The sequence below is a fragment of the Heptranchias perlo genome, chromosome 25, assembly GCF_035084215.1.
Source record: "Heptranchias perlo isolate sHepPer1 chromosome 25, sHepPer1.hap1, whole genome shotgun sequence".
In the NCBI taxonomy this organism is placed as follows: Eukaryota; Metazoa; Chordata; class Chondrichthyes; order Hexanchiformes; family Hexanchidae; genus Heptranchias; species Heptranchias perlo.
Window position 1 is genome coordinate 13336036 of NC_090349.1, and position 26183 is coordinate 13362218.

The window sequence follows — 26183 nt, forward strand, 5'->3', positions numbered from 1 at the left end:
GTCACTGGACAATGAGCATTTTTTCCTCCTCATTAGCCCAGAGATATTTGTGGCCAATTGTAACATCCTTAGTGCTGCTCAGCACAGACCAGGGTTCAGATCTGGGGTCTTCCCGATCTGTATAGCTCAGTATTGCATCAGATAGTGCACATACCAACTGAGATATCGGGGGAGACAAGACTTATTTTGAAAGATATAAGGATTTGTACAATACAGTGAGGGAATTAGTTCAATACATTGGTACCTTGATTTTGTAACTGTGGCTGTGTGTTTGCTGGGAACAATGCATGCTTAAAGGTCAAGGCAATTTGGTCACATTATAAATATATTTCTCATTTTTCATCCCTTGCCGCTTGGTTAATCATTCTACTCCAGTCAGGAGGTCAAAATGTAGGCTTCAAATAGCTCTACAACCTCCATCAATGCTGTTTATACCTGGTCTAAGATGTGTCTGAAGTGGATAACAAAAACTTTATGTTTTGCTTCTGTATGGCATTCCACCACGTATATCCTTAGGGCACAAGTCCAAGTCACACTGAAATTTATTTTAAATATTGTTGAAATCTTCAGTCAAACAAAATAGAACATTTCATGCTGAATTGAAGTTGAGATGTAATGGTGAATCTATATAAAACTTTAGTAAGACCACAATTGGAGTACTGTGTGCAGTTTTGGGCTCCACACTATAGGATAGATGTTGAGGCAGTAGAAACAATACAGCACAGATTCACTAGCATACCGACTGGTATGAGGAAATACAAATAAAAAGAAAGACTTCAGAAATCGGGGATGTTTTCAGTAGAGCAGAGAAGATTGAGGGGTGATTTTATAGAAGTATTGAAAATGCCGAAGAGATGGGACAGGGTAGCTAGAAACAGACTGATACCAGTGGGTAGGGGTTTAGAATGAGGGGACATAGATATAAGATTAAATGTAAGAGATTTAGGACGGAGAGCAGGAGAAACATTTTTTTTACAAAGGTGGTTGTAAGGCTGTGGAATGCACTACTGGAGCAGAGACCATGTCAATATTTAAGAATAAGTTAAATAGATGATTGAAGGAAAGGGCGACAAAGGCATATGGGAACTGGGAGGGCACATGGGATTAGGACTATTGCTCATGCAGAGGATAAGCACCAATTGGACTGGTTGAGCCGAACGGCCTGCATCTGTGTTGTAATTCGATATAACTGTAGTCTGCTACTGCTGCAGCTAATTCAGCACACATCGGGGACCCAAGCTTGGAATTTCCTCATTACTTTTTAGTTACTTCTATCATTTCATTAGATTATTGCCGTGTAATTGTTCCCTGTTATGCATTATTATTTATCCTTTATCCTGCACCGCCCATTCTTTTGGTGCTGTGCAATCTCCTGGGGTCGAGTGAATAAGCAGTGTACTTTCAGAATGTGAAAGATTAATGGAAGAATCTCAGACATGAGTGAGCAACAATGGGCTTTTTAACAAATGAAAAATACCCAGACGACAAAGTACAGGCGAGATACTCCATTAGTCAGTTTATTCCATTAGACTGAACAATCACTTAGCTGTTACAGAAACATTTAATATGAAAAAGAAAGAACTTTATATAGCACCTTTCACAACCTCAGAACATCTCAAAGTTCTTCACAGCCAACAAAGTACTTTTGAAGTGTAGTCACTATTGTAATGTAAGGAAACATGGCAGCCATTTTGCACACAGCAAGGTCCCACAAACAGCAGCGAGATAAATAACTAACTAATCTGTTTTGTAAATGATATTGGTTGAGGGATAAATGTTGGCCAGGGCACCTTCCCTGCTTTCAAATAGTGCCAGGGGATCATTTTGTGTCCACCTGAGAGGGCAGATGCGGCCTCGGTTTAATATCTCATCCAAAAGATGGCACCTCTGACAGCCTAGCACTCCCTCAGTACTGCACTGAATTGTCAGCCTAGATTATGTACTTATAGAAACATAGAAAAATTTACAGCGCAGAAGGAAGCCATTCGGCCCATCGTGTCTGTGCTGGTCGAAAAAGAGCTACCTAGCCTAATCCCACTTTCCAGCACTTGGCCCATAGCCTTGTAGGTTATGGCACTTCAAGTGAATATCCAAGTACTTTTTAAATGTGATGAGGGTGTCTGCCTCTACCACCCTTTCAGGTAGTGAGTTCCTGACCCCCACCACCCCCTGGGTGAATTTTTTTTTACTCAGCTCCCCTCTAATCCCTCTACTCAAGACTCTGGAGTGGGGCTTAGAACCTGTGACCTTCTGAATCAGAGGTAAAAGTGCTTCCATTGAGCCAAGGCCGACACCTAATTCTACAATGCTTGCTTTGTGCATTTGTATTCTCATTTAATTTTCACTTGGGCGAGTTATCTCTCCAATGAATACAGGAGTTGGGATGACTTGTTGAAGTTGTACAAGACATTAGTAAGGCCATACTTGGAATACTGTGTACAGTTCTGGTCACCCTATTATAGAAAGGATATTATTAAACTAGAAAGAGTGCAGAAAAGATTTACTAGGATGCTACCGGGACTTAATGGTTTGACTTATAGGGAGAGGTTAGATAGACTGGGACTTTTTTCCCTGGAGAGTAGGAGGTTAAGGGGTGATCTTATAGAAGTCTATAAAATAATGAGGGGCATAGATAAGGTAGATAGTCAAAATCTTTTCCCAAAGGTAGGGGAGTCTATAACGAGGGGACATAGATTTAAGGTGAGGGGGGAAAGATACAAAAGGGTCCAGAGGGTCAATTTTTTCACTCAAAGGGTGGTGAGTGTCTGGAACGAGCTGCCAGAGGCAGTAGTAGAGGCGGGTACAATTTTGTCTTTTAAAAAGCATTTGGACAGTTACATGGGTAAGATGGGTATAGAGGGATATGGGCCAAGTGCAGGCAATTGGGACGAGCTTAGTGGTATAAACTGGGTGACATGGACATGTTGGGCCGAAGGGCCTGTTTCCATGTTGTAACTTCTATGATTCTATGATTCTATGAATGACCAACAAAAAGATCGTCCAAGTCCACAGAATGCTATCTCGCACCCTTTGTCTAAAGTTACACTGGATTTAAATGAAGCCGTTTGTTTTCCCCAGCAGGAGTTCATGTGAGAGAGCCAAGTCTTGCAGAGCCTCAGGATGGCAGACTGGAATTGGTGGGTCTCCCTGCGGGATCCGAGGGACATCTGGGCAAAGTACCCCACGTTAATTCTGAATGAAATTGCCTTCTATGTTGTGGCCCTCTTGAGCCTGAAGCACGCAGTCCGAAATGGAGGAAGGTAAAAAAAAAACGCATCCTCTTTCTATATCCGTTTCTCTCTTTGAAGAAAACAATATAAAATTACAAAATAAATTAATACTAAAAGTAACAGTAACCACATCTCTGTAATGTAATGATGGGTCGCAACAAAATTATATGTCAAAAAATGAAACAAATGTTCTAGTCCCTGCCCTAGGGTTGCCAACCCTCCAGGATTGCCCTGCAGTCTCCAGGAATTAAAGATTAATCTCCAGGACACTGCTACGAGCAAAACCCGGGAGAAAAATCATAGGGGCAATAAAAACTTGCATTTTATTTAAAAATTTTTTTTGAACACTTAGGAAAATATCGGACATGGGGAAAAAAGGCTGTTTGATTGATAGTCATGAATTATCCAATCGGGTAATGAAGAGTCTGTTCACTTTCCGATTGGCCGTGGGAAGGCAGTGTGCCACGAGGATGGACGTGTTGGGCGACCAATGGTGGAAGTGTGGGGGTGGGGCAGTTGGAGGCAGGAGGTCATGTGATGACACCTCCAGGAATATGTCCAATCAGAGTTGGCAACCCTACCCTGGCCAGAGGCTCATGATTTATAGCAAAGGGTTGAAGAGGTCAAGGTGATTACTAGAGTTAGGCTTACCCTATACTGGGCCCGGTGTGTTCTACAGGAGAAGACACCATGATATTAAAATTTAACCTCCACTCCCATTTAAAATCCTCTATACTAAGAGATGCATCACTCCTCTGGTGTCAGGCAGTTGATCTAAGTCCACTTCCTGCCTAAATTGTTCTGAAATGGTTGGCAAGGAATTCACAGGAGTGATGTGGCTTGACTCAACCTTTCATTTCCTCCTTGCCTCTGACAGATGACGAGTACTTTTCTACTTTAGCGATATCTTTAAGTTTGTCTCTAATCATCCCCACCTCTCCGGAAGGCACTGATTGTCGAGGTTTGTTTCCATTGGCACCGTTTTCCCCCTCCATGCGTGAGCCTTAACAGTGAGTGTTAAGCAGGCTAATTGACAGTGGGGGGGTGGGGCGGTGGGGTAGGCGAGGTGAGAGAGAGGTACATCGCAGCTGAGCCCAATCCTAATCCCACTCACATCCACACAGCTATACTTTCCTGCGTGGGTCACTAATAGTGGTCAGAAGTGGACATCGCCATTAATATTTCCACTACTGAAGTCAGGAGGGCTGAGGCCAATTGTGTAGTGTCCCTACCATAACCCAGTGGAGATTAGGTGACTTCAGTACAGACCAGGAATCAAACCTGGAATCTTCCTGTTGTGTATCCCAGTGAAGGTAATGGAATGGCTAATGCATTTACCCACTAAGCTATGGGGGGGGGGGGGAGGGGGTGCAGGGGGGGGTGGGTGGGGGTCTTCACAATACAGGGTAAGATCTCTGATCGCACACTCCCAGTGGACAGCCGCCTTTGAAGGGAGCTCTGGTTGGATGAAGGATTATAACATGCAGCGCCAATTCTCTGTCTGATGGGAGCACACAATTGATGAAATTACTCTTCATATGCTTTAATCTCAATGTAGTCTCGCGCCTTTTTGACAAGGTGTCAGCCTTGGCTCAGTTGGTCACACTCTCACCTCTGAGTCAGAAGGTCGTGGGTTCAAGACTTCAGCGCACAATCCAGGCTAACACCTCAGTGCAGTACTGAGGGAGTGCTGCACTGTCAGAGGTGCTGTCTTTTGGATGAGACATTAAACTGAGGCTCCATCTGCCCTCTTGGTTGGATGTAAAAGATCCCATGATACTATTCAAAGAAGAGCAGGGGAGTTTTCCCTGATGTCCTGGTCAACATTTATCCCTCAAACAACATCTAAAACAGATTATGTGGGACCTTGCTGTGCACAAATTGGCTGCCTCATTTGCCTACATTACGACAGTGACTGCACTTCAAAAGTACCTAATTGGCTGTAAAATTGGCTGTCCTGAGGTTGTGAAAGGCGCTATATAAATGCAAGTCTTCTCCTTTCCATTTTATCACAACTGAACAAATAATTCCACATTTTGCACTCCTATGAATCGTGTGACAATATTATTCTGCGCTGATGGCCTCTCATGGTCCATGTAACTTCAGCACTATGTTTTAAATGTCACCAGCGTCATTTCATTTCATTGAAATCAGGTTTATATGATAATAATAGATGGCAGCAAGTGAGTCGAAAGCTGTAATTATCATGGTTCACAATGCCATCTGGACCTCTACAAAATGACAGGCATATTACTCATTCCCAATCACCATAACTTTACGTATAAAGGAGGCAGCTTCCTCACTAAATTATATTCAGAAATACTGTGAGGTAAAATGTTTCTACCTTCTATAGGATGGCTGCCTCACAGTGTCAGAATTGTACAAGAATTATTTACAGCTACACTCTTGGACACTGTTATTTCCTGCATTTATACTCTTTTTAAATGTCTATTATTAACAATTATGGTTCAGGCTTTTCACTCTTTGTTTGTGCTCACAACAGTAAGGGGGTTTCCATCACCAGCTCTGCACCTCCTGTAACCCAGAACCTATAAACACTATGGCTGGAGTGAATGGGTTAAGTGTGACACTAGATTATCCATGATCCTTTCACTAAGATATTTGGTGCTGGAGGTTGCATGGGATTCCGACAGTGCACTCCTGGGGGCAAGGTAGTCCAATATTACACACACACATACAACAGGCCAGGAGTCTTACCTTGGCCATCAGCTGTATGTATCAGTACATCGTGAGCCCACTGCCCACGATTTACCTTCCCTTAATCACTGGATGGAAAAACACAGGCAATTTACTGATACATGTGGTCAGTCAGCAAGGTTCCCTGCCGGTACTACACATTCGTAGAATGGTCCCCTTGATGGACAGAAGAACAGCATTTGTCAGACCACCTGGTTCAGGCTAAAGCTACCTGTTCAAATTTATTTCAAAAAACAATTCACACAGAAGCCAAAATTCTACATTACAACTGTGATTACACTTCAAAAACAATTCATTGGCTGTGAAGTGCTTTGGGATGTCCTGAGGATGTGAAAGGCACTATATAAATGCAAGTTCTTTCTTTCTCAATTTAAATTGAATTTTTTTCCAATGATTTAGAAGTAACCCTCTGCAGCAGAACAGTTTAAAAATTGCACAGAACTTATTTCTTGACCTGAAAATAATAAAGCTCTCTCGGATCTCAGATTTCTTAACTATTTCCACCTGCTAGTGCCCAAAATGCAAATCATTTAGCTGGCAAGAAACCCAATGTAAATTTCACACTGAAACACAGAACCTCAATTGGTGCTTATAGGTAGACTCAATTTGTGTAACAGATCAGCTCCTAAATTAATGTACAGTGATTGTAGTTCAATGTGCCAGAATCATTTTTAGATTTGTACAGAGTGCCCTCCCGCCACTTACTCATGTTAACTGGCAAATATCACCAGGGGAGGGGAACGTCTGTCCACCACAAAGATGCACCACTGTTCGTTGGCCGAACATTTATCCTGAGGTTCATTTAAATACAGGCTGCCTCCACTGGGGACTCGGCCTGTGCAAGACCACGCTCTGTGAGTGCTCCAACATGCTCTGCTAGCAAAAGAAACCTTCGGGCTCCCCTCCACCAGCAAATGAACACTGGCTGCTTGGGCCTAACAGGTGTCCCTTGAATCCAGCAGCCAGGGAATATGTGGGGGGGAGGGGAGGGGAGACATATTTCCCTCGTTTACATACGGCCCCTTCCCCCCATACATGGGTGGGCACATTCTGCGCTACTGAACCCGAACACCAGGAAATGGGGGGGAGGCGCGAGGAGTTGTGTGTCCCTCAGCACTTTTGCCCACATCCACCGAAGGTTAGTGCGCGGGTAGGGGGGACGAGGGAACTGGTGGCAAGTCTAGTTTCTCCTACTTTGCGAGATCCCCGTGGGACTGCACGTCAACAGAACTGAACCTTGGAGAGAAAACAGAACTAGCCATTGCCAGAGATATAAGAAGGACAGACCATATGTCCCAATAGCACTGACATTCTTTTTGTTCTCCTAACATTGAATGGTGTATGCACTACTTGTAATGTTGAGATCCAAATTTGGATTTGGTTTCCTGCTTCCCCCATTGTTTCAGGGAAATCAACACCAAAGGTTACAGACAAAAGCTTCCCAGATTCAATCCTCATTCTTTGCTGTTCACCCATCACCCCTGTGCTCGCTGACCTACATTGGCTCCCGATCCAGCAACACCTCAAATTTAAAATTCTCATCCTTGTGTTCAAATCTCTCCATGGCCTCACCCCTCCCTATCTGTAACCTCCTCCAGCCCTACAACCCTCTGCAAACTCTGCATTCCTCCAATTCTGGCCTTTTATGCATCCGCAATTTTCTTTGCCCCACCATTGGTAGCCGTGTCTTCAGCTGTCTAGGCTCTAAGCTCTGGAATTCCCTCCCTAAACCTCTCTACCTCTCTCTCCTCCTTTAAAACGCTCCTTAAAACCTACCTCTTTGACCAAGCTTTTGGTCACCTGTCCTAATATCTCCTTATGTGGCTCGGTGTCAAATTTTGTCTGATAACGCTCCTGTGAAGTCCAATAGGACGTTTTACTACGTTAAAGGCGCTGTATAAATGCAAGTTGTTGTTGTTTGCTGAGTTAGTTGGGGTATCAGATGAGGTGCTGCAGTTGGCCTCAGTGTCCTTGGCTAGAGAGAAGACAACTTGGCCACGGTTACCTCCTCTGCAGCCTTCGTCCCTCGGTAGTGATCAAAGCGCGAGTGTGTGCATCTCCAGTAAGGCCAGGGCCGAGCTCAGATGTGACGTTCTGCATGGAGAAAGAGCCCTGCAGCACACTGTGTGGGCTCACACGTGAAGAATGGCCACTGGTACAAGGTACTGGAGGGCATCTGGTGCCCTGGAACTGTACTCCGGCATATGATTCTATGAAAATGCTAAAACTTCCTGATATTCAAAAAAACAAAGCTGCTGAGTGCCACAGGACATTGCTTGTTTTTAAAGAAAATAACACCCACATTATTTGATTGGAAACATAATTTAATGTAGATTGAAGGACATGGTTCTGTTTGATGGGCAGGTTTTCTGCCTGAAGGGCCTTTGCCCTCATTGACGGTCATGCTGCTTTTTGATACTCAAGATGTAACTGCGCAGCTCTGCACGCTGACTGCTGCTCTCATCAGTGTGCCTTTTCCAGTGAATGGTATCTGGCTAATTTCAGGTCAGTTTTGCAGATTCAAAAACAAACTGACCTGATCTGGGGCCCTTTAAACTGATGTAAGGACTTGCACAACACCTGGTTGTAGTCCAACAGTTTTATTTTAAATCACAAGCTTTCGGAGCTTACCTCCTTCGTCAGGTGAGTGAAGGGATTCTAAAAACGCATAGCATATATAGTCAGAGAACAATGCCTGGTGATTACAGATAATCTTTCCAACTGCCCCCTATAACACCTCGCCTGGGAGACGATCACCGCAATCAAAGGTGTCGTTGGTGTTCAGACAGGTTAGCCACGGAAAACATTACATCCCAGTATACTGAATACACAATGGGTCAGATTACAAAGACAGAGAGAGAAAGAGACCCGAAAGGCAGAGAAAAAGAGAGAGAGAATGTCTAGTTGTATTAAAAACAGATAACTTTTTTTTCGCTGGTGGGGTTACATGTAGCGTGACATGAACCCAAGATCCCGGTTGAGGCCGTCCTCATGGGTGCGGAACTGGGCTATCAATTTCTGCTCGACGATTTTGCGTTGTCATGTGTCTCGAAGGCCGCCTTGTTGAACGCTTACCCGAAGATCGTAGGCTGAATGTCCTTGACTGCTGAAGTGTTCCTCGACTGGGAGGGAACCCTCCTGTCTGGCGATTGTTGTGCGGTGTCCGTTCATCCGTTGTCGCAGTTCCCTCCCAGTCGGGGAACACTTCAGCAGTCAAGGACATTCAGCCTACGATCTTCGGGTAAGCGTTCTCCAAGGCGGCCTTTGAGACACACGACAACGCAAAATCGTCGAGCAGAAATTGATAGCCCAGTTCCGCACCCATGAGGACGGCCTCAACCGGGATCTTGGGTTCATGTCACGCTACACGTAACCTCACCAGCGAAAAAAAAGTTATCTGTTTTTAATACAACTGGACATTCTCTCTCTCTCTTTCTCTGCCTTTCGGGTCTCTTTCTCTCTCTGTCTTTGTAATCTGACCCATTGTGTATTCAGTATACTGGGATGTAATGTTTTCCGTGGCTAACCTGTCTGAACACCAACGACACCTTTGATTGCGGTGATCGTCTCCCAGGCGAGGTGTTATAGGGGGCAGTTGGAAAGATTATCTGTAATCACCAGGCATTGTTCTCTGACTATATATGCTATGCGTTTTTAGAATCCCTTCACTCACCTGACGAAGGAGGTAAGCTCCGAAAGCTTGTGATTTAAAATAAAACTGTTGGACTATAACCTGGTGTTGTGCAAGTCCTTACATATGTCCACCCCAATCCATCACCGGCATCTCCACATCATGGCCTTTAAACTGAGACAGATGAGCAGAGGGGAAATCATAGAATCAGAGAAGGAGGCCATTCAGCCCATCTGCTGGCTCTTTGAAGAGCTACCCAATTAGACCCACCCTCTCTGCTCTTTCCCCATAGCTCGGCAAATGTTGCCCTTTTCAAGTATATATCCAATTCCCTTTTGAAAGTTACTATTGAATCTGCTTCCACGTTCTAACAGTGAGACACATTGAAGATCCCTTCTAGCTAATACTTTGTAGGAATGGTTGGCGATATCTGCATGCAACAGCAATGGGGACAAAACCTGCAGAAAATGGAAGTGGATTTTCATTCCTTAGCGATACTGAATATCAGCTCAATGTCACCAGGCTGCATTCTGTGCTTATTCCCTTTTCCTCGCCTCAAGGTGTATTCCAGGTGAAGACTGAGCCCTGAATAACTCACCTGGGACCTGAACTGATTTGCCCTATGAACCAGAGCAGAAGACTGCCTCTCACAGCAGTCAGACAGCGAAGGCCCGAGTGAGCGAGTTCAGCAACACACAGCGTATGGGAAGGAACTCCTGGCTAAAGGGAATGAAGGGACCCGGAGCTGCCAGTGCACGTCCAATAAACCAGAGGAAACTGTCTTTGAGTTTTATGTCAATGATAATGTGAGCAGAATAGGTCAAGGGAAGGAAGAGTGCTCCTGTCAAAGTACCAAGAAGTGAGTGTGTGTTTGAATGAACGTATGTGTGTGTGTGTGTTTGTGCGTGTGCAAATGAGTGTGTGCGAATGAGTGTGAGTGTATAAATGTGTGAATGAATGTGAGTGTGTGTGTATGAATGTATGTGTGTGTGCGAATGAGTGTGTGTATAAGTTTGTGAATGAATGTGTGAATGAGTGAGTGTGAGTGTGTGTGAATGAATGTGAGTGTATGTGTGAGGGAATGAATGTGTATGAATGAATGAATGTGTGTGTGAATGAATGCGTGAGCATATGGGTGAATGAATGTGTGAGCATGTGTGTGAGTGAATGAATGTGTGAGTGAATGTGTGTGAGTGAATGAATGAGTGTGTGAGCGTGTGTGAGTGAGTGAACGAGTGTGTGAGCATGTGTGTGAATGAGTGAATGAGCGTGTGAGTGAGTGAGTGAATGAATGTGTGAGTGTGTGAGTGAGTGAGTGAATGAATGTGTGAGTGTGTGTGTGAGTGAGTGAATGAATGTGTGAGTGTGTGAGTGAGTGAGTGAATGAATGTGTGAGTGTGTGTGTGAGTGAGTGAATGAATGTGTGAGTGTGTGTGTGAGTGAGTGAATGAATGTGTGAGTGTGTGTGTGAGTGAGTGAATGAATGTGTGAGTGTGTGTGTGAGTGAGTGAATGAATGTGTGAGTGTGTGTGTGAGTGAGTGAATGAATGTGTGAGTGTGTGAGTGAGTGAGTGAATGAATGTGTGAGTGTGTGTGTGAGTGAGTGAATGAATGTGTGAGAATGAATGTGTGAGTGAGTGAATGAATGTGTGAGTGTGTGTGTGAGTGAGTGAATGAATGTGTGAGTGTGTGTGTGAGTGAGTGAATGAATGTGTGTGTGTGTGTGTGAGTGAGTGAATGAATGTGTGAGTGTGTGTGTGAGTGAGTGAATGAATGTGTGTGTGTGTGTGTGAGTGAGTGAATGAATGTGTGAGTGTGTGTGAGTGAGTGAATGAATGTGTGAGTGTGTGTGAGTGAGTGAATGAATGTGTGAGTGTGTGTGAGTGAGTGAATGAATGTGTGAGTGTGTGTGAGTGAGTGAATGAATGTGTGAGTGTGTGTGAGTGAGTGAATGAATGTGTGAGTGTGTGTGAGTGAGTGAATGAATGTGTGAGTGTGTGTGAGTGAGTGAATGAATGTGTGAGTGAGTGAATGTGTGTGTGAGTGAGTGAATGAATGTGTGAGTGAGTGAATGTGTGTGTGAGTGAATGAATGAGTGAGTGAGTGAATGAATGAATGAATGTGTGTGAATGAATGAACGAGTGTGTGGGTGTGTGTGAATGAACAAATGTGTGTGAACTCCTACTCCTCCTGGCTCCACATCAAGGTAAGTATTTTTCAAAAAACGTACCTTTTTGATGGTGGCCTCCAGCAGTCCCTTTTAAGTTTGGACACATGTAGACCAGCTAATCCTGAACTCAGCAGGGGCAACACCTGCTCAGTTCAGGGCAAACCAATTTCTGGTTTGGGTCTTAAAACAGATGTTAGCCCACTTATTAGCATATTCAAGGGACCTTGCGCCTGTTTATTGGGCTGCCAGGGTCGCGTCTACAGCACCCGAACCAATATGGCGTCGGATGTGTTTCCAAGGGTGTTCGGGAGCAGGAGGTTAGTCCCCTAAATTGGACCTCTACCCACCCGATTTCTGCCTGGAAAATGGGCGTGAAGAGGTCCAATTTCACCCACTTGGTGCTGCACTTCAGCTGAAGGCAGAGTGACAGTGGGGTGGACTGTAAATGTCCTCAGACAACACACTGAGTACTACTGGACTAAGCATTTACTCAATGTCGTGTAGCACACAGATGAACTTGTGTCCCATGGGCTAGAATTCTGCTCATTCTTAGTCAATGGGTGGAGAATCTAGCCTGATTTAATGTGGTTTAATAGTCACTAGCTTTGATTTTTCTGATTTGGATGAAGTTTAGACCTGAATGGTTAGAAATTGATTCTAAGTTTCCACCTTCACAGATGGCAACCAGGAAACTATCTCTAGCTGTAGAAGAACTTGTCAAGATACACATTAATGAGCTCCTTGGTTGGAAAGTTCTTGCACCAGTCAGTCTTTTAGCTGGTGGCAATGAAAGGAAGCGATAAAGTTTGCTTATGCACCAACCCAAAACCATTTAACAAAGCTCTCCGGCATAATCACTACCAACATTGATCTGTAGATGATGTTCTCCCTGAACTGCCTCAGCCCGATGCTGCAGCACGTCACCAGCTGCAGAGAACAAACAGGACGATGTAATAAGCAGAAGAGTAAAAAAGGGTAAGAGAACAGGGGAAAATGAAAAAAGAGGTAAAAGAGCAGAGGGAGAAATCGAAGGAAAAAATGACAGATGGAAGTGAAAGCAGGGAGAGCAGTGAAGGAGGAGAGAAGAAAGATGGAAATGAAGGAGAGAGAGATAGAAGTGAAGGTAGAGGAGTCTGAAATATAGGAGAGAGAGAGAAAAAAACGGAAGAAAAAAGCAGACTGATATGAGGGAGAGGAGAGAGAGATAAGTGAGTGTGGAGAGAAAAGAGACAGAAGTGAGTGCGTCGCGACATAGATGTAAAGGAGCGAGAGAATGAAATATGGTAACATGAAGATAGTTTGGTTATCACAAAACATAGAATCATAGAAGTTTACAGCATGGAAACAGGCCCTTCGGCCCAACATGTCCATGTCGCCCAGTTTATACCACTAAGCTAGTCCCAATTGCCTGCACTTGGCCCATATCCCTCTATACCCATCTTACCCATGTAACTGTCCAAATGCTTTTTAAAAGACAAAATTGTACCCGCCTCTACTACTGCCTCTGGCAGCTCGCTCCAGACACTCACCACCCTTTGAGTGAAAAAATTGCCCCTCTGGACCCTTTTGTATCTCTCCCCTCTCACCTCAAATCTATGCCCCCTCGTTATAGACTCCCCTGCTTTTGCGAAAAGATTTTGACTATCTACCTTATCTATGCCCCTCATTATTTTATAGACTTCTATAAGATCACCCCTAAACCTCCTACTCTCCAGGGAAAAAAGTCTCAGTCTATCCAACCTCTCCCTATATATGGACATTAAATCTCTCAGATGTCTCACATACATAGAATTAGTAACTTGTGGGTAAATGCTCTGGACATTCTGAGCACAACAATGAGATGAATAATCTGTTTTTGGTAGTAGTTGAGGAAGGAATATTGATTAGGACACCAAAAGAACTTCCTGCTTTTCTTTGAATAGTGCCAATAGATCTTTAAATTCCACTTAAACTATTGAAACAAACAGATTCTGGCCTTGGTTTTACACCTCCAACAACGCAGCATTCCCACAATCCTGCACTGGAGTATCAGGCTAGGTTATATGCTCAAATGTAAACAGGCAAAAGTTCACCCATTGAGGAGAATCCTATTTGAATATCCAATTGGGGCCCTGATTTAAACTCAGCTCCAGTGATAGAACATTGAAGGGATCCCCATCAGTGGACCTATGTAACTGACCCCAGGAGAAGAAATATTCTTCATCAGTGACTTTTCTACAGTAAGTCAGGCCAGCATCTTTAACAGCTGGCTTGAACATTGAGATAATGATTTATTTTGTCGTGATTGTCACCGATTTTCATGACCTTTGACTTTTTACTTTGACTAACCCATGATTTTCCCAAACATTTACTGTGACAAAATTACAGCCTTCAGCACTGGAGTTTGCCACTCAGTATTGTTGGGATTTGGGTCACGGGAAGGAGGGACTGGGCTCCAGGGCAATTGAAGGACTGAAGTCAACATATCGCTGAGCAATACTATGATACAGGCACAAGCTGTAGATTCAGCAGTGACTGTGCCTGGTTTAGAAATAATGATGTAGAGATGCCGGTGACATTCAGCCACCGATCTTCGGGTAAGCATTCTCCATGGCGGCCTTCGAGACACACGACAACGCAAAATCGTCGAGCAGAAATTGATAGCCAAGTTCCGCACCCATGAGGACGGCCTCAACCGGGATCTTGGGTTCATGTCACCCTACACATAACCCCACCAGCGAAAAAAAGTTATCTGTTTTTAATACAACGGGTCATTCTCTGTCTTTCTCTTCCTTTCGGATGTTTCTCTCTCTCTCTCTGTCTGTCTTTTGTTCTGGCCGTTTGTGTATTCGGTGGTCCTGTAGGTAACATCTCTCTGTCTGAACACTTTGATTGCCTTGACAACGGGCAGTTGGAAAGATTATCTGTAATCACCAGGTATTGTTCTCTGACTATAAATGCGGCAACCTTCCATGGAATCCGAATCCCACACTCACCTGACGAAGGAGAAAGCCTCCGAAAGCTTGTGATTTTCAAATAAAACAGTTGGACTATAACCTGGTGTTGTAAGATTTCTTACATTGGTTTAGAAATAGGACAATTTGACCAACAATTCCAATCAATCCATGCTATTTTAGTTTGGAAAAAGACCACAATCTTTATCATTTAGAATTGGTTCAAAAGCATTGCTGAGCTTAACATGGGAAGTGCTCAGATATGTTTTATGGCAAGGTAGGGAGTTAAAAAAAAGAAGTTCCATGGGACAATTCTTCGTTTGAAAGTGGAAAGTGTTGTGAATTGACATCACTCTTTCACTTCTGTCTCTCTCCTTCAGTTCTGTTTCTCTCTATCTTTCACTTTGTCTCTCTTTCCTCCTTTATTTCTGACTCTCTGTCTCTCCTCCTTCAATATTATCTCCGGTGTCTCCTTCACTCCTGTTTCTTTCCTATTTCACTTCTGTCTCTCTCACCTCCCCCCTTCATTCCTGTTTCATTCCTCTCTTCCTCTCATTCTCTCGCCACCGAGTACCCTGACTTCGATCTCTTAAAGCAGGAGTGAGTGAGTGAGTCACGAGGCTGCAATGCTAGGGGTTTATTCAGTGTAAAACACTGCTCGTTGGCAGCAGAATGTGTTGCAGAGAAGCTAGAAGCTGAAGGAAACAGTGACATCTGGTCTGCCTCCCTTTTCAGTCAATGGCTTATGGGTGGCAGAATTGTAACAAATCACTCAATGCTGCCAAAGAGAAGTGTGTTTCCACATTACTCATGTCCCAGAATATCCTAGTCCTGCTCTTTTTTTTAGAAGCTCTGTTTCTGGCGGTTATGGTCCAAGAACTCCCTGAAATGCAGAACATATATTGGTAGTTGGCGTGCTGTTTAATTCTGATTCTGCCTAACTCAGAAGTGATTTAACCATACGCAGCACACAGATGCTGGTGACTCTCCTATTGTTTTTTGTGTTTAACAGATGGACGTATTTATGGTTGGCCACCATTATTCATGGGGTGACGACAGAGTCTGTTTCCTACTTCTTGCCTGATGTGGATAACTTTTGGCACGCGCAGAGCTCAGTGATGCTTCTGGGTAAGTAAAGAAAAAAAAAACATACTTTTAGCAGTGAAATGAAACGTGAATCACAAACTATGGAAGAGGGGATACATAGGGATGTAACATCTATTAGGAACATGAGCCCAACAAGCCCATCCCTTTCTCACATATCTCAACCCCACTTTTTCTGTTTACTCACCATATTCCAATATCTCTTCTCCTTCCAGAAGTGGGGGTAATTCTATTTTTGAAACCATTTCTGCTGCTTGGGATCAGTAATATGGAATAAGCCACTCAATAGGCCTGACTATATCTTTCATAAACAGATATGAATGAGCGTCACATTTCAAGGTTTCTGACTTTCTTTCACAGAAAGATCTTGGTATAATTTATATAAAAATATTAAGTTCAATTTTGCTCTTAAGGCATTAAATTGCCCAAACAGTAGGACTGGGAGATGTGATTTACAATTCAGATGAAGCATCTCCCCAGATTGTTTGAGGCAAAGGAACTTTGTTAACATGCCAGTGACCATCTACACCTATTACTATAGTTGGGATGGCTTTGTTCATTTAAGCTCAGCAGGGGATAGTTGCCAGAGATCCTTCCCCTAAGTAGGACAGAACCAAGTTTAACTGGCAGCCCTGCAGGCTAACTCCAGGACAGGGAAGGTAACAGATGCCAAACTGCCAAATTCTTGTCCAGGTAGGGAACAAAAGAACAGAGAAGCCAGGTCAGCTGTACAAAGCTGATAAGCGAGACAGGGAGAGAACAGGTCCTTCAATGTTTAAGATAAAGCCAGTCCGATTCAGAGAAAAGGTGTAAAAAGTTGGATAGACGGGTGGTGAAGGATAGAATACTGGAGCCTGATCTTCAGTTGCTTCTAAGCCTTTATTCACAGAGATTCCCCCTTACACATCGTGCACCTCCTAGATAAGCTCCCTCCTATAAATGGATGCAAGAGGGCCTCCAATTGATACCCACCACCTGAATACAATTAACACTAATTGATATAAACCACATGGATACAATTTACAAAAGGCTGACCAGAGAGGTAATTGAGTCCACTAACAGGGATAGTGTGGCATGTTTTTTTGTTTTACATGTTATGCGAAGCATTATAGAATAAGTTCAAATTCAGGATTCATTACTCCGTTCAGTCACGTGTAATCTTCAAAATAAACCAGCTTTGTGATTTTTCATTGGTGATGTCTAAGCACAGGATTCACCAGATCCGCCTTTTAGAAGATCAGAGAGGTGCACATGGAGGCACATGTGAGTTCACATAACGGGGGGGCTTCCATTGTTACACCTCATGTCATGCTATCATATCACCATTTGTTACTGGGCAATAAAGGTAGACTCCTGAATGTAACGGGCGTGAGACCTGCTTACGGGATGATGCTACACCCGAGAGAATATCTGGAGCAGAGGAAGAGATTTGTAACGTTGACCTACCTCTGACAGCTGCGACTCTAGGGGTTTGTTTTGTGTACAACACTGCTCACTGACCTATGTTGTAATTGTACAACACATTGGAATGGATTTCCGAATTGCCACCTCAGTGTAAAACAGGCGATGTGGATTGGCCGCCTGTTATAGAAACCGCCTGATTATCATTTCTATTGATTTCAGTGGAAATGAAAACTGGCCGGTTTCTATAACGAGTGGTCAATCCACATCAACAGTTTTACCAGTTGAAAATCGACCCCAATCGAGCCAGACTTACTTCTGCATGTGGAAATACTTCTAGCTCCTATTTTAGATATTTCTATGATTTTATAGTTAAGACGAGTGGTTCGGAGCTGCATCCCGTGACAAATTCCGTAACTTTCCACCTTTACTGTCTGTAGCACGATTTGGAGCCTGAGAGCCATAATGTTTTATAAAACACCCCCGAGGTAGAAAGGGCCGGTCTTGGAGCAAATCTGTCCAGTAACACAACAAACAGGGAGCAGTCGGGGCGGAGGGATTGGTTTTGGCCGCCTCCTGTGCTGTAAACGTCTACGCTTTTGTGGTTAAAATCACTTGCACCTGCGACAGTTTCATGCTGGAAGTATGAGAGACACTGGTGAGTGCCAGATGTACCGGCTGAATCTGTGTGGGAATCGGCCTGGTATCCCGCCGTGACTTCGTCGGGAGATTGGAGGAACCCCTGAAGAAACGGTGTGAACGGTGAATTTTCAGTTGTTGATGCAGTTTCACTGGGGATTTGACCAATTTCCTGCAGGACCTGCGTGGACATTCAGGACCACTGCTTCTATTATAAATATATAGGTGAACTGAGCTGGTTTATTACTATTTCAGGTAAACGTCTGCCGCTCCACATCATCTTCGTCTATCCCATCGTTATCTACCAGGCATATGCTGCTGTCAGCTGTCTTGGATTACCTTGGTGGGCGGAGCCATTTGCTGTTGGACTTGGTGACCTATTGATTGATGTTCCATATGATATCATGGGTAAGATGTTCTAGTACCTGCTGCTGTTTTGTTCCTAATCTTGTAACAGATTCAGGTGGTAAAAGCATACCATGCTGTGAAACTGAATGATTACAGGCCAGGGTGGTCGCAGATTCAGTCCCCACCCTGCGAATCGCAGCCAAGGCAGAAGTAGGGGACGCTATGATTGTCTTCAACGTCCCTGGGTTAGGGAGAGAGAAAAAAATCGGCCAGGGTTTGTGCTTCTAATCCCTCTCCACTGCCACTGGTGAACAGTCAGAAGTGGGAACCACGGATGAGTTTTTTCCCTCGCTGTTTTCTGGTAATAAAAGTCTGTGTATGTGTGTGAAACGGCCCTTGTCAAAGTCACAAATGACATCCTATGTGACTGTGACCGTGGTAAACTATCCCCCTCATCCTTCTCCGCCTGTCTGCAGCCTTCTACACAGTTGACCACACCAGCCTCCTCCAACGCCTCTCCTCCGTCGTCCAGCCGGGTGGGACTGCCCTCACCTGGTTCCATTATTATCTATCAGTCATAGCCAGTGAATCACCTGCAATGGCTTCTCTTCCCGCTCCCGCACCGTTATCTCTGGAGTCTCCCAAGGATCCGGGTTTTAGTGTGCATTCATGAACTTACTTCCTGGATTCACCGGCGGAGACCGAGGACGCCATTATGGAACAGCATCTGGAGGTGAGCGATTTCTGGCCCAATATTACAGGGGACCGTGTGTCCTGCGGTCCTACTCTCTGAGGGCAGGTCTTCACAATCGTTTTGTTACCAAGGGGTAAATTTTAACCCCAAGAACGGGTGGGTGGGAAGGTAAAAATTGTAAAAATGTAAAACCCGACCCCAACCCACCCACTTCTGGTTTTAACGGAGGCAGGTCGGGGGGGGGGAAGGGGGGGGCCGGGGACCAATCCACTCTCAGGAGGTGGGTCGGTCGCTAAATTCTTCAAAGGAAGCTGCGAGTCTCCCCCCCCACCCCCTCCGCCACCCATGATCTCCGACCCCCCCCACGATCTCCGACACCACCAAACGATCTCCGACCCCTCCCCCACGATCTTGGCGACCTCCCCCACAATCTCCGACCCCCCCCAAACGATCTCTGACCCTTCCCCTGATCTCCGACCCCTCCCCCCACGATCTCTGACCACCCCGACGGTCTCCGACCCCCCCCCCCCACGATCTCCGACCCCCCGATGGTCTCCGACCCCCCCCCCCCCACGATCTCCAACAACCCCGACGGTCTCCGACCTCCTCCAACGATCTCCGACCCCCCCAACGATCTCGGACCCCCCCACATCTCCAAGCCCCTCCACGATTGGTCGATTCCCCCCCCATGACCGATCACCCTCCCCCCCCCACCCGATGACTGACGGCCCCCACCGATGTCAGACTTACCTGCTGGCATCGCTCCCCGGCTGTGCTCTCGTCTGACTGACATCCAGCATGTCAATCTGGCTGACGATCGCGCGGGAAACCTATGGAAAAAATTTGAAAGATGTTCTTGTGTCAAAACTGAAAGGACGTCCGGGAAATCCATACTTCTGGGCTTCCTGTCTGGAAATCCAGCCCTCCCCCCACCGCTCTCTTCATGTCCCCGAGTAAGTATCGGGGCCCAAGTCTGAACGAAATGCTGGACCCAGTTGGATAAATAAGGAGCAATTTGTTGAAATATGGAAAGGCAGGTTATCAGTCAACAGAGGCAGGCCACATCTCATGCTGAGATAACATTTGGCAATATACACATTTAGGCCTATTCCAGGAGGCTGTCCTGAACCGACGAGGAAGTCTTTTGAATCAAGTAAATACTTCTGAGCTCCTCTAGCCTGAAAGTATGACTAACTTTTCAAGCAATCACATTCTTTTCATACTGTACCTGCTAATAGCAGAGTTCAAAATCTCGACAGAAAATGTAGGAGGGCGTTAGAAACACCCATCTAATTGTACTCATTATGTTTTCCTCTGCAAGTGGCCCATTAATCTCTGAAAGGATAACCCCACCATGGATGGTTACTTCCAAAATAATGTTAACTAGTTGACTTAGTTACTCAAGATCCATCAATGACGTTAAGACAATATGCGCCTAAGCAAAGTTCATTTAGTCAAAGTATAATACTAGAAGCTAAGTTAAATATTTACTACCAAACAAGTTTAGTTGGGGAAATGATGTCTCTCGAGTTACGGTTCTTGAGTTCAATCTTCCCGTGTCAAATCCGAATTCCTGTTACTTGACGCTGCCTTATATACACTAGTTGCTTAGAAATTTCTTATCAAAATGCCTTTTTATGGCATGACATGATCATGTCTGAGCTACAGTGTCCATTATACAATGGTCCTATTGATATGCGCGGTGCTGATTCAACCTTCCGTCATCCTGTTATCCACTTTCTTAAGTAAGTTCCTCTTATCTTTCCTTTCTTAAGGACTCCAGACTATTCATTAATTAAATTTTAACGAGATTAGTAACAGGCAGAACCATGTATGGATGTTTTCATGATTCAAGAGAATGATAAGATTGCCATGTGGGATCTGCTTTTCCCAACATGGGCACCAGAGCGATGATTCAGATAGAGAATTGAATCTTCAGTCTATATCAGTGTGCTGTTTCTTTATTTTACTGAAGTCAGCATTCTACATTTTAACCCTTTTCACTCCTATCACATAACAATAGCTACATCTAAAAGTCCATTACCATGGCAGTGGAAAGGTGCTCAAATTAAAGAGGGTTTTACAATTTTTAGGTTTTGAGCTCGATATTCTCTGAAATTCAATGTCATTGGTTACTCTCGTAAATGGGCCTTGTGTCCTCTATGATCGGGAGCGCACCATTTACTGCCCAGTATCTACTTAAATGATAGCATGACCTGGGGGCCATAACACAAAACTTTTCCCCATATACTGGCTATCCCATGAGCTATCACATGCATTTTCCTCTCCTCATGGAAGGTAAACTGAAAAGCACTCTGTAGAGCCAGTCACAGCTTTAAACCAACAAACTAGTTTATTTTATATAAAATATATGAATGAACAGTATACAGTTATCACAGTGAGTCTAATCAGTTTTCCAAGTTACTTTGGTTACGAAAAGTAATAAAGACATAATGATACTGACTCAATAGGCATAGGCCCACTTTCAAGCTAAGCTATTCCAAAGCTAACTGGTCTTTCAATATTGAAATTAAGCACCTGCTCCCATTTCAGAACCGGTCTCCTAAATTAATTTGCTCTAGTCGGAGCTTGTGATGGGCAGGCTCTACCTGTTATTATCGGGTCTCGAACAGCTTAAAGGGACCATTGGAGGCAGCTCAAAAAAAGGTCCCAAATTTTCAAAATGTCGCAATTTTGTGGAGTGCTTCTCCTGGTTCCACAAAACAACTGCAAGCCTCTGCCGACGAGCTCTCACCACCCCCCCCTCCCCGATCTCCTACCCATCTCCCCCTTCCCGGACTTACCAGTGGCCTTGGCACAGGTTGAAATTGGTAAGGCTGCGACAGGCGAGCTGAAATTAATCTGTGGATGAAAATCTGTGCAAAGCAAAGCTATTCAGGGATAATTATGTCTGAAAGGGAATTGGAACAAAAATATACCACAGCGACAATTGGGAGGTAGCATGTTCTTGCCCGCAGAACTTAAATGATGCAAAAACAATAACCGGAGTCCCTCTGGCTCAGGGGGGCAAATATGCTGTCTAGTTTCGCACTGAGCCATACAGAGCGGGGCAACCCCACGTTCGAACCTGATCTGTGCTTAAGGTTGTCATTTCTAGCCAGGACTCCAGTTTGGTGCTAAAACTGGTCCAAGAAGGACAAATCAGCCACGGTTCGCACTCCTGATTGCTGTCCCGTCCCTGCCAGAAAGCACGTCAGAGAGTAGTCACTGCCCCGTGGAATTGGATCCCAATGCAAGCCTGTATCTTCGGGAGAGGAGAAAACTGAGTGGGAATTGCGGGGCGGGGGGGGGGGGGGAAGCAAATGGAAAGATAGCTTTCCTTTGATACCAAAATAACTGAGTAGAATATTGAAAGATAGCTGCAGTTTATTGCAGAATCAGGGTCTAAATCTAATTCCTATGAATATTTTTATTTCGATGGGCTGACATGTGATTCCCAGTGATTAGACTGAATGACAAGATACGCTACAGTTGGGGCTGTTTAAGATTCAGTACAAAAAAGAAACCTGTTTCTCCCCATTCGGATCAAATCCAGAGACAGAACGTCACCTCTTTAATCTGGTTGACGTTGGCCATCTCTTTGGATATGTGGTTTGTATTTTTTTCCCCAGCAGTACGCTGATGCCCCCCCTCCCCGTCCCGCCTCGGGCTCCTGTTCTGCTTTAGCGCTGCCTGACCTCTCGACCTCTGCATGAAGTCTGACTGAGGCAGTTAGTAATCGGCGCACAACAGACACTGCCTGGAATATGCCTTTTTAGAAAAATCAAGAAGCCTTTAAAAAGAGAAATCTTCTAACGTTGGGGAGTTTTTTGAACATTCCTTTCATACATAACAAGGTCTTCTCCCTGAATTGTCCAAGTGAGGCAATATGAAGATTAAAGGAATTGGCTGCAACGTCTCTTCACGGATTTAAAATGAAGTGAATTCTGCTTTATTTTTACATGGGATTTATTAAATTGAACCTCATTGCAGTTTAAATTGAAGTGATTAAGTTATGATTCATCTGCCTGTTCCCATATATCTGTAGAAGAATATTAAGCTTCCATTTCCCTGCCATCAGTTTCAAGATTCTGTTTAAGTTGAAGAGCAAGATGAAAGATCGAGCGTTGAAATTTAATAATTAGATCTAGCGTTGAAATTTAATAACTAGAATTTATTGTAGGATATTGTTTGTGCTCCTGAGGTCCAGGATGAATGGTGGAGAATGGAACATTTTTCCATTTGAATTTCATGGCTCCAACAGTAGGAAATATCTAGATCCCTGTTGATGCCAAAAAACTCCTCATCTCCCTCCCCCCCCCAACTTATGACCAAATCAAGTGACAGCTTGACTCAGTCGGTAGCACTCTGGCCTCTGAGTCAAGATTATGGGTTCAGGCCCTACTATGGGCCTGAGCACATAGTCTAGGTTAGCACTTTAGTGCAGTGCTGAGGGAGTGCTGCACTGCCGGAGGTGACGTCTTTTGGGTGAGATGAGAAACTGAACCCCGCCCCCTTCTGCCTGTTCAAGTGGACGTACAAAAGATCCCACAGCGCTAATCGAAGAAGAGCCGGGGAGTTCTCCAATTGTCCTGTCCAATACTCCTCCCTCAACCAACACCACCAAGACAACATGGCCTGGAAATTCTGCAGGAGTTCTCCTGATCTGCTGCCGTATCTTTGGCAGGAGACTGGTGTAAATGGCTGAAAATGACCATTTCTCCAAGGGGTTCTGCAGCCATAGTTACAGACACAGTCACAATCACAGATATAGCCACAGACACAGACACAGTCACAGACATAGCCACAGACACAGACACAGACACAATCACAGATATAGCCACAGACACAGACACAGATATAGCCACAGACACAGACACAGACATAGCCACAGACACAGACACAGACACAATCACAGATATAGCCACAGACACAGACACAGATATAGCCACAGACACAGACACAATCACAGATATAGCCACAGACACAGACACAGTCACAAATATAGCCGCAGACATAGACACAGACATGGTCACAACCACAGACACAGTCACAATCACAGATATAGCCACAGACACAGACATAGCCACAGACACAAACACGGCCACAATCACAGATATAGCCACAACCACAGACACAGACACAATCACAGTCATAGCAGTAATTCTTAATAATTAATTGTAAATTAGAAAAAAATCCAACTGATCCCTGATCTTCTGTCATAAGTGGGCTTTGATTCCTGATTTTCTATTAGGAGCTGGTTCTGACTCTTGATCTTATCGTAGAATCATAGAAAGGTTACAGCATGGAAGGAGGACATTCGGCCCATTGAGTCCGTGCCGGCTCTATGCAAGAGCAAGCCAGCTAGTCCCACTCCCCCGCCCTTTCCCCGTAACCCTGCATATTTTTTCCTTTCAAGTACTTATCCAGTTCTCTTTTGAAGGCCATGATTGAATCTGCCTCCACCACCTCCAATCTTCTATTGGGAGGATTGTGATTTTCTATTGGGAGGGGTCTCTGATTCCTGATGAAAATTCTATCTGATACCTGTTGGGAGCAGGGCAGAATCTGATAATTTGATTTCACCTGCAGTAAAAGCATGGATAAGGCCAGACAGAGATGCATCACCAATTAGATACTGCCTCCCTCCCTGCTAGAGTACAATGCGTCTCTCCTTCGCTCCCCCACCCACCCGCACACTGAAGACCACAGTACTGGAGTAAAACATTGAAAGAATTAGTAAAAGACTGAGATATGATATCCTTCTCGTCCTCACCTCAGTCCCTGTGCTGCTGCTTTCTTCCTCCACAGACATATAGGGGGCAATTTTAACCCTACCCGCCCGGCGGCAACAGGGCGGGTGGGCAGTTGGAATCGCCGCGATTACTTACCCACAACTGTGATACTCACCCAAAATCCGGCAGGGTCCCTTTTTAACTTATCCACATCGGTTCCTGATGATGTCGTCGGGATCCCACTGCAATTTTAACCATTGGCGTGAGCGGGAAGCAGTAGTGAGTTTCCTGCCAGGGCAACCCAGCGAGGAAGCGGATCGGGGCCAGAAGAGTCCCAAAAAGGTAAATTTTAAAGTTTTTTTTTCTTTCCTTGTGGGGCTGGGAGGAGACGGCGTGCTCCTCCCACAAGGATAGCTTAGGCCCTCCCCTGCTGCCATCTCCCAATCCCCCACCCGCCCTGATCATGGGTGTGTGCCCCCGGGACGCCCCGGCAGCCAATACTGTCACTCACCTGCTGTAGGCAGGCGGGCCCCTGGGCCTGCGAGATTTTCCACCATTTCCCGCCCAGAACAGCTAGGAAGTCAGCCGGACGGATTTAAATGAGACCCAGGAGTTAAAAGACCCCGCGCCTCACTTGGGGCAGTAGGTGAGTTTCTAACTCTCACCACAGCCCACCCGCCCAAGTCTGGCCCAGAGTTAAAATTGGAGCCATAGTTTCTGACAACCGTGCTCTGGACACTGAATACCTGGCGCATGCCTAGGTGGAGTTGTCATGAATGATAATTTCTTAAAGTCAGCTGCTTTGACCCTTCCATGGGCCAAATATTACTTATCCAGCCCGTTGCTAAAATTAAATCAGACAGGATGTACAACGCAACGAAGTATCACTGAGCCTGCTGCTCTGACTCACTCCTTCCTGCTGTTCACATGGGATTTTCGCTCTTTTATTAGACACATGAAGGGTCACAATATCAGATGACAGTTAGGGATGAATAACTCAAGCTCCCTTTGCGTGACTGATTTTGTTTGAAGTTTGCATTTTTACAAAAGAACCAGGCTTCAAAATAAAAATATTTCTTCAGTCTCTTTAATCTTTACAACTACATGAATACTTTCAATTATTTGAGTTGGGGGCGGGGAGCATGGGTGGTGGTGGTGTCTTGTGTGGGTGGAGAAGCTAAATCCAATCCAAGCTATCAGGGGTTTGAATATAGCTGGGTTCAATTGAAGAGGGTAACTTCAGTTGAATTTGGATCTGTCCTTATTTGTAAAATTGAGGCAGAACTAAGGAGGTAACAAAGAAAGAAAGAACTTGCATTTATATAGCACCTTTCACATCTTTATGATCTACCAAAGCGCGTCACAGCCAACTAATTACTTTGAATTACTTAACGCTCTGTAAACTTCAGTTTATCCAAACTCTGCTGCCCTAAGCCTACCCCACACCAAGTCCTGCTCATCTTATCACCCCTGGTCTTGTTGACCTACATTAGCTCCTGGTCCCTCAAGACCTCCAATCTAAAATTCCCATACTTGTGTTCAAATATCTTCATGGCCTCGCCCTTCCCTATCTCTGTACC

General features: G+C 44.7%; 1 protein-coding gene across 1 annotated transcript in view; it reads left to right on the forward strand.

Annotated features, from left to right (window-relative positions):
* The first annotated feature begins 3083 nt into the window (after positions 1 to 3083).
* The window catches only part of LOC137342352 (uncharacterized), a 109721-nt gene continuing 86621 nt past the window's right edge, over positions 3084 to 26183 (forward strand). Inside the window, exons 1-3 of the mRNA XM_068006287.1 lie at positions 3084 to 3260; positions 15695 to 15810; positions 18082 to 18234. Of these exons, the coding sequence (XP_067862388.1) occupies positions 3121 to 3260; positions 15695 to 15810; positions 18082 to 18234 (409 nt within the window). The 5' untranslated portion in view covers positions 3084 to 3120. The remainder of the gene's footprint in view (positions 3261 to 15694; positions 15811 to 18081; positions 18235 to 26183) is intronic.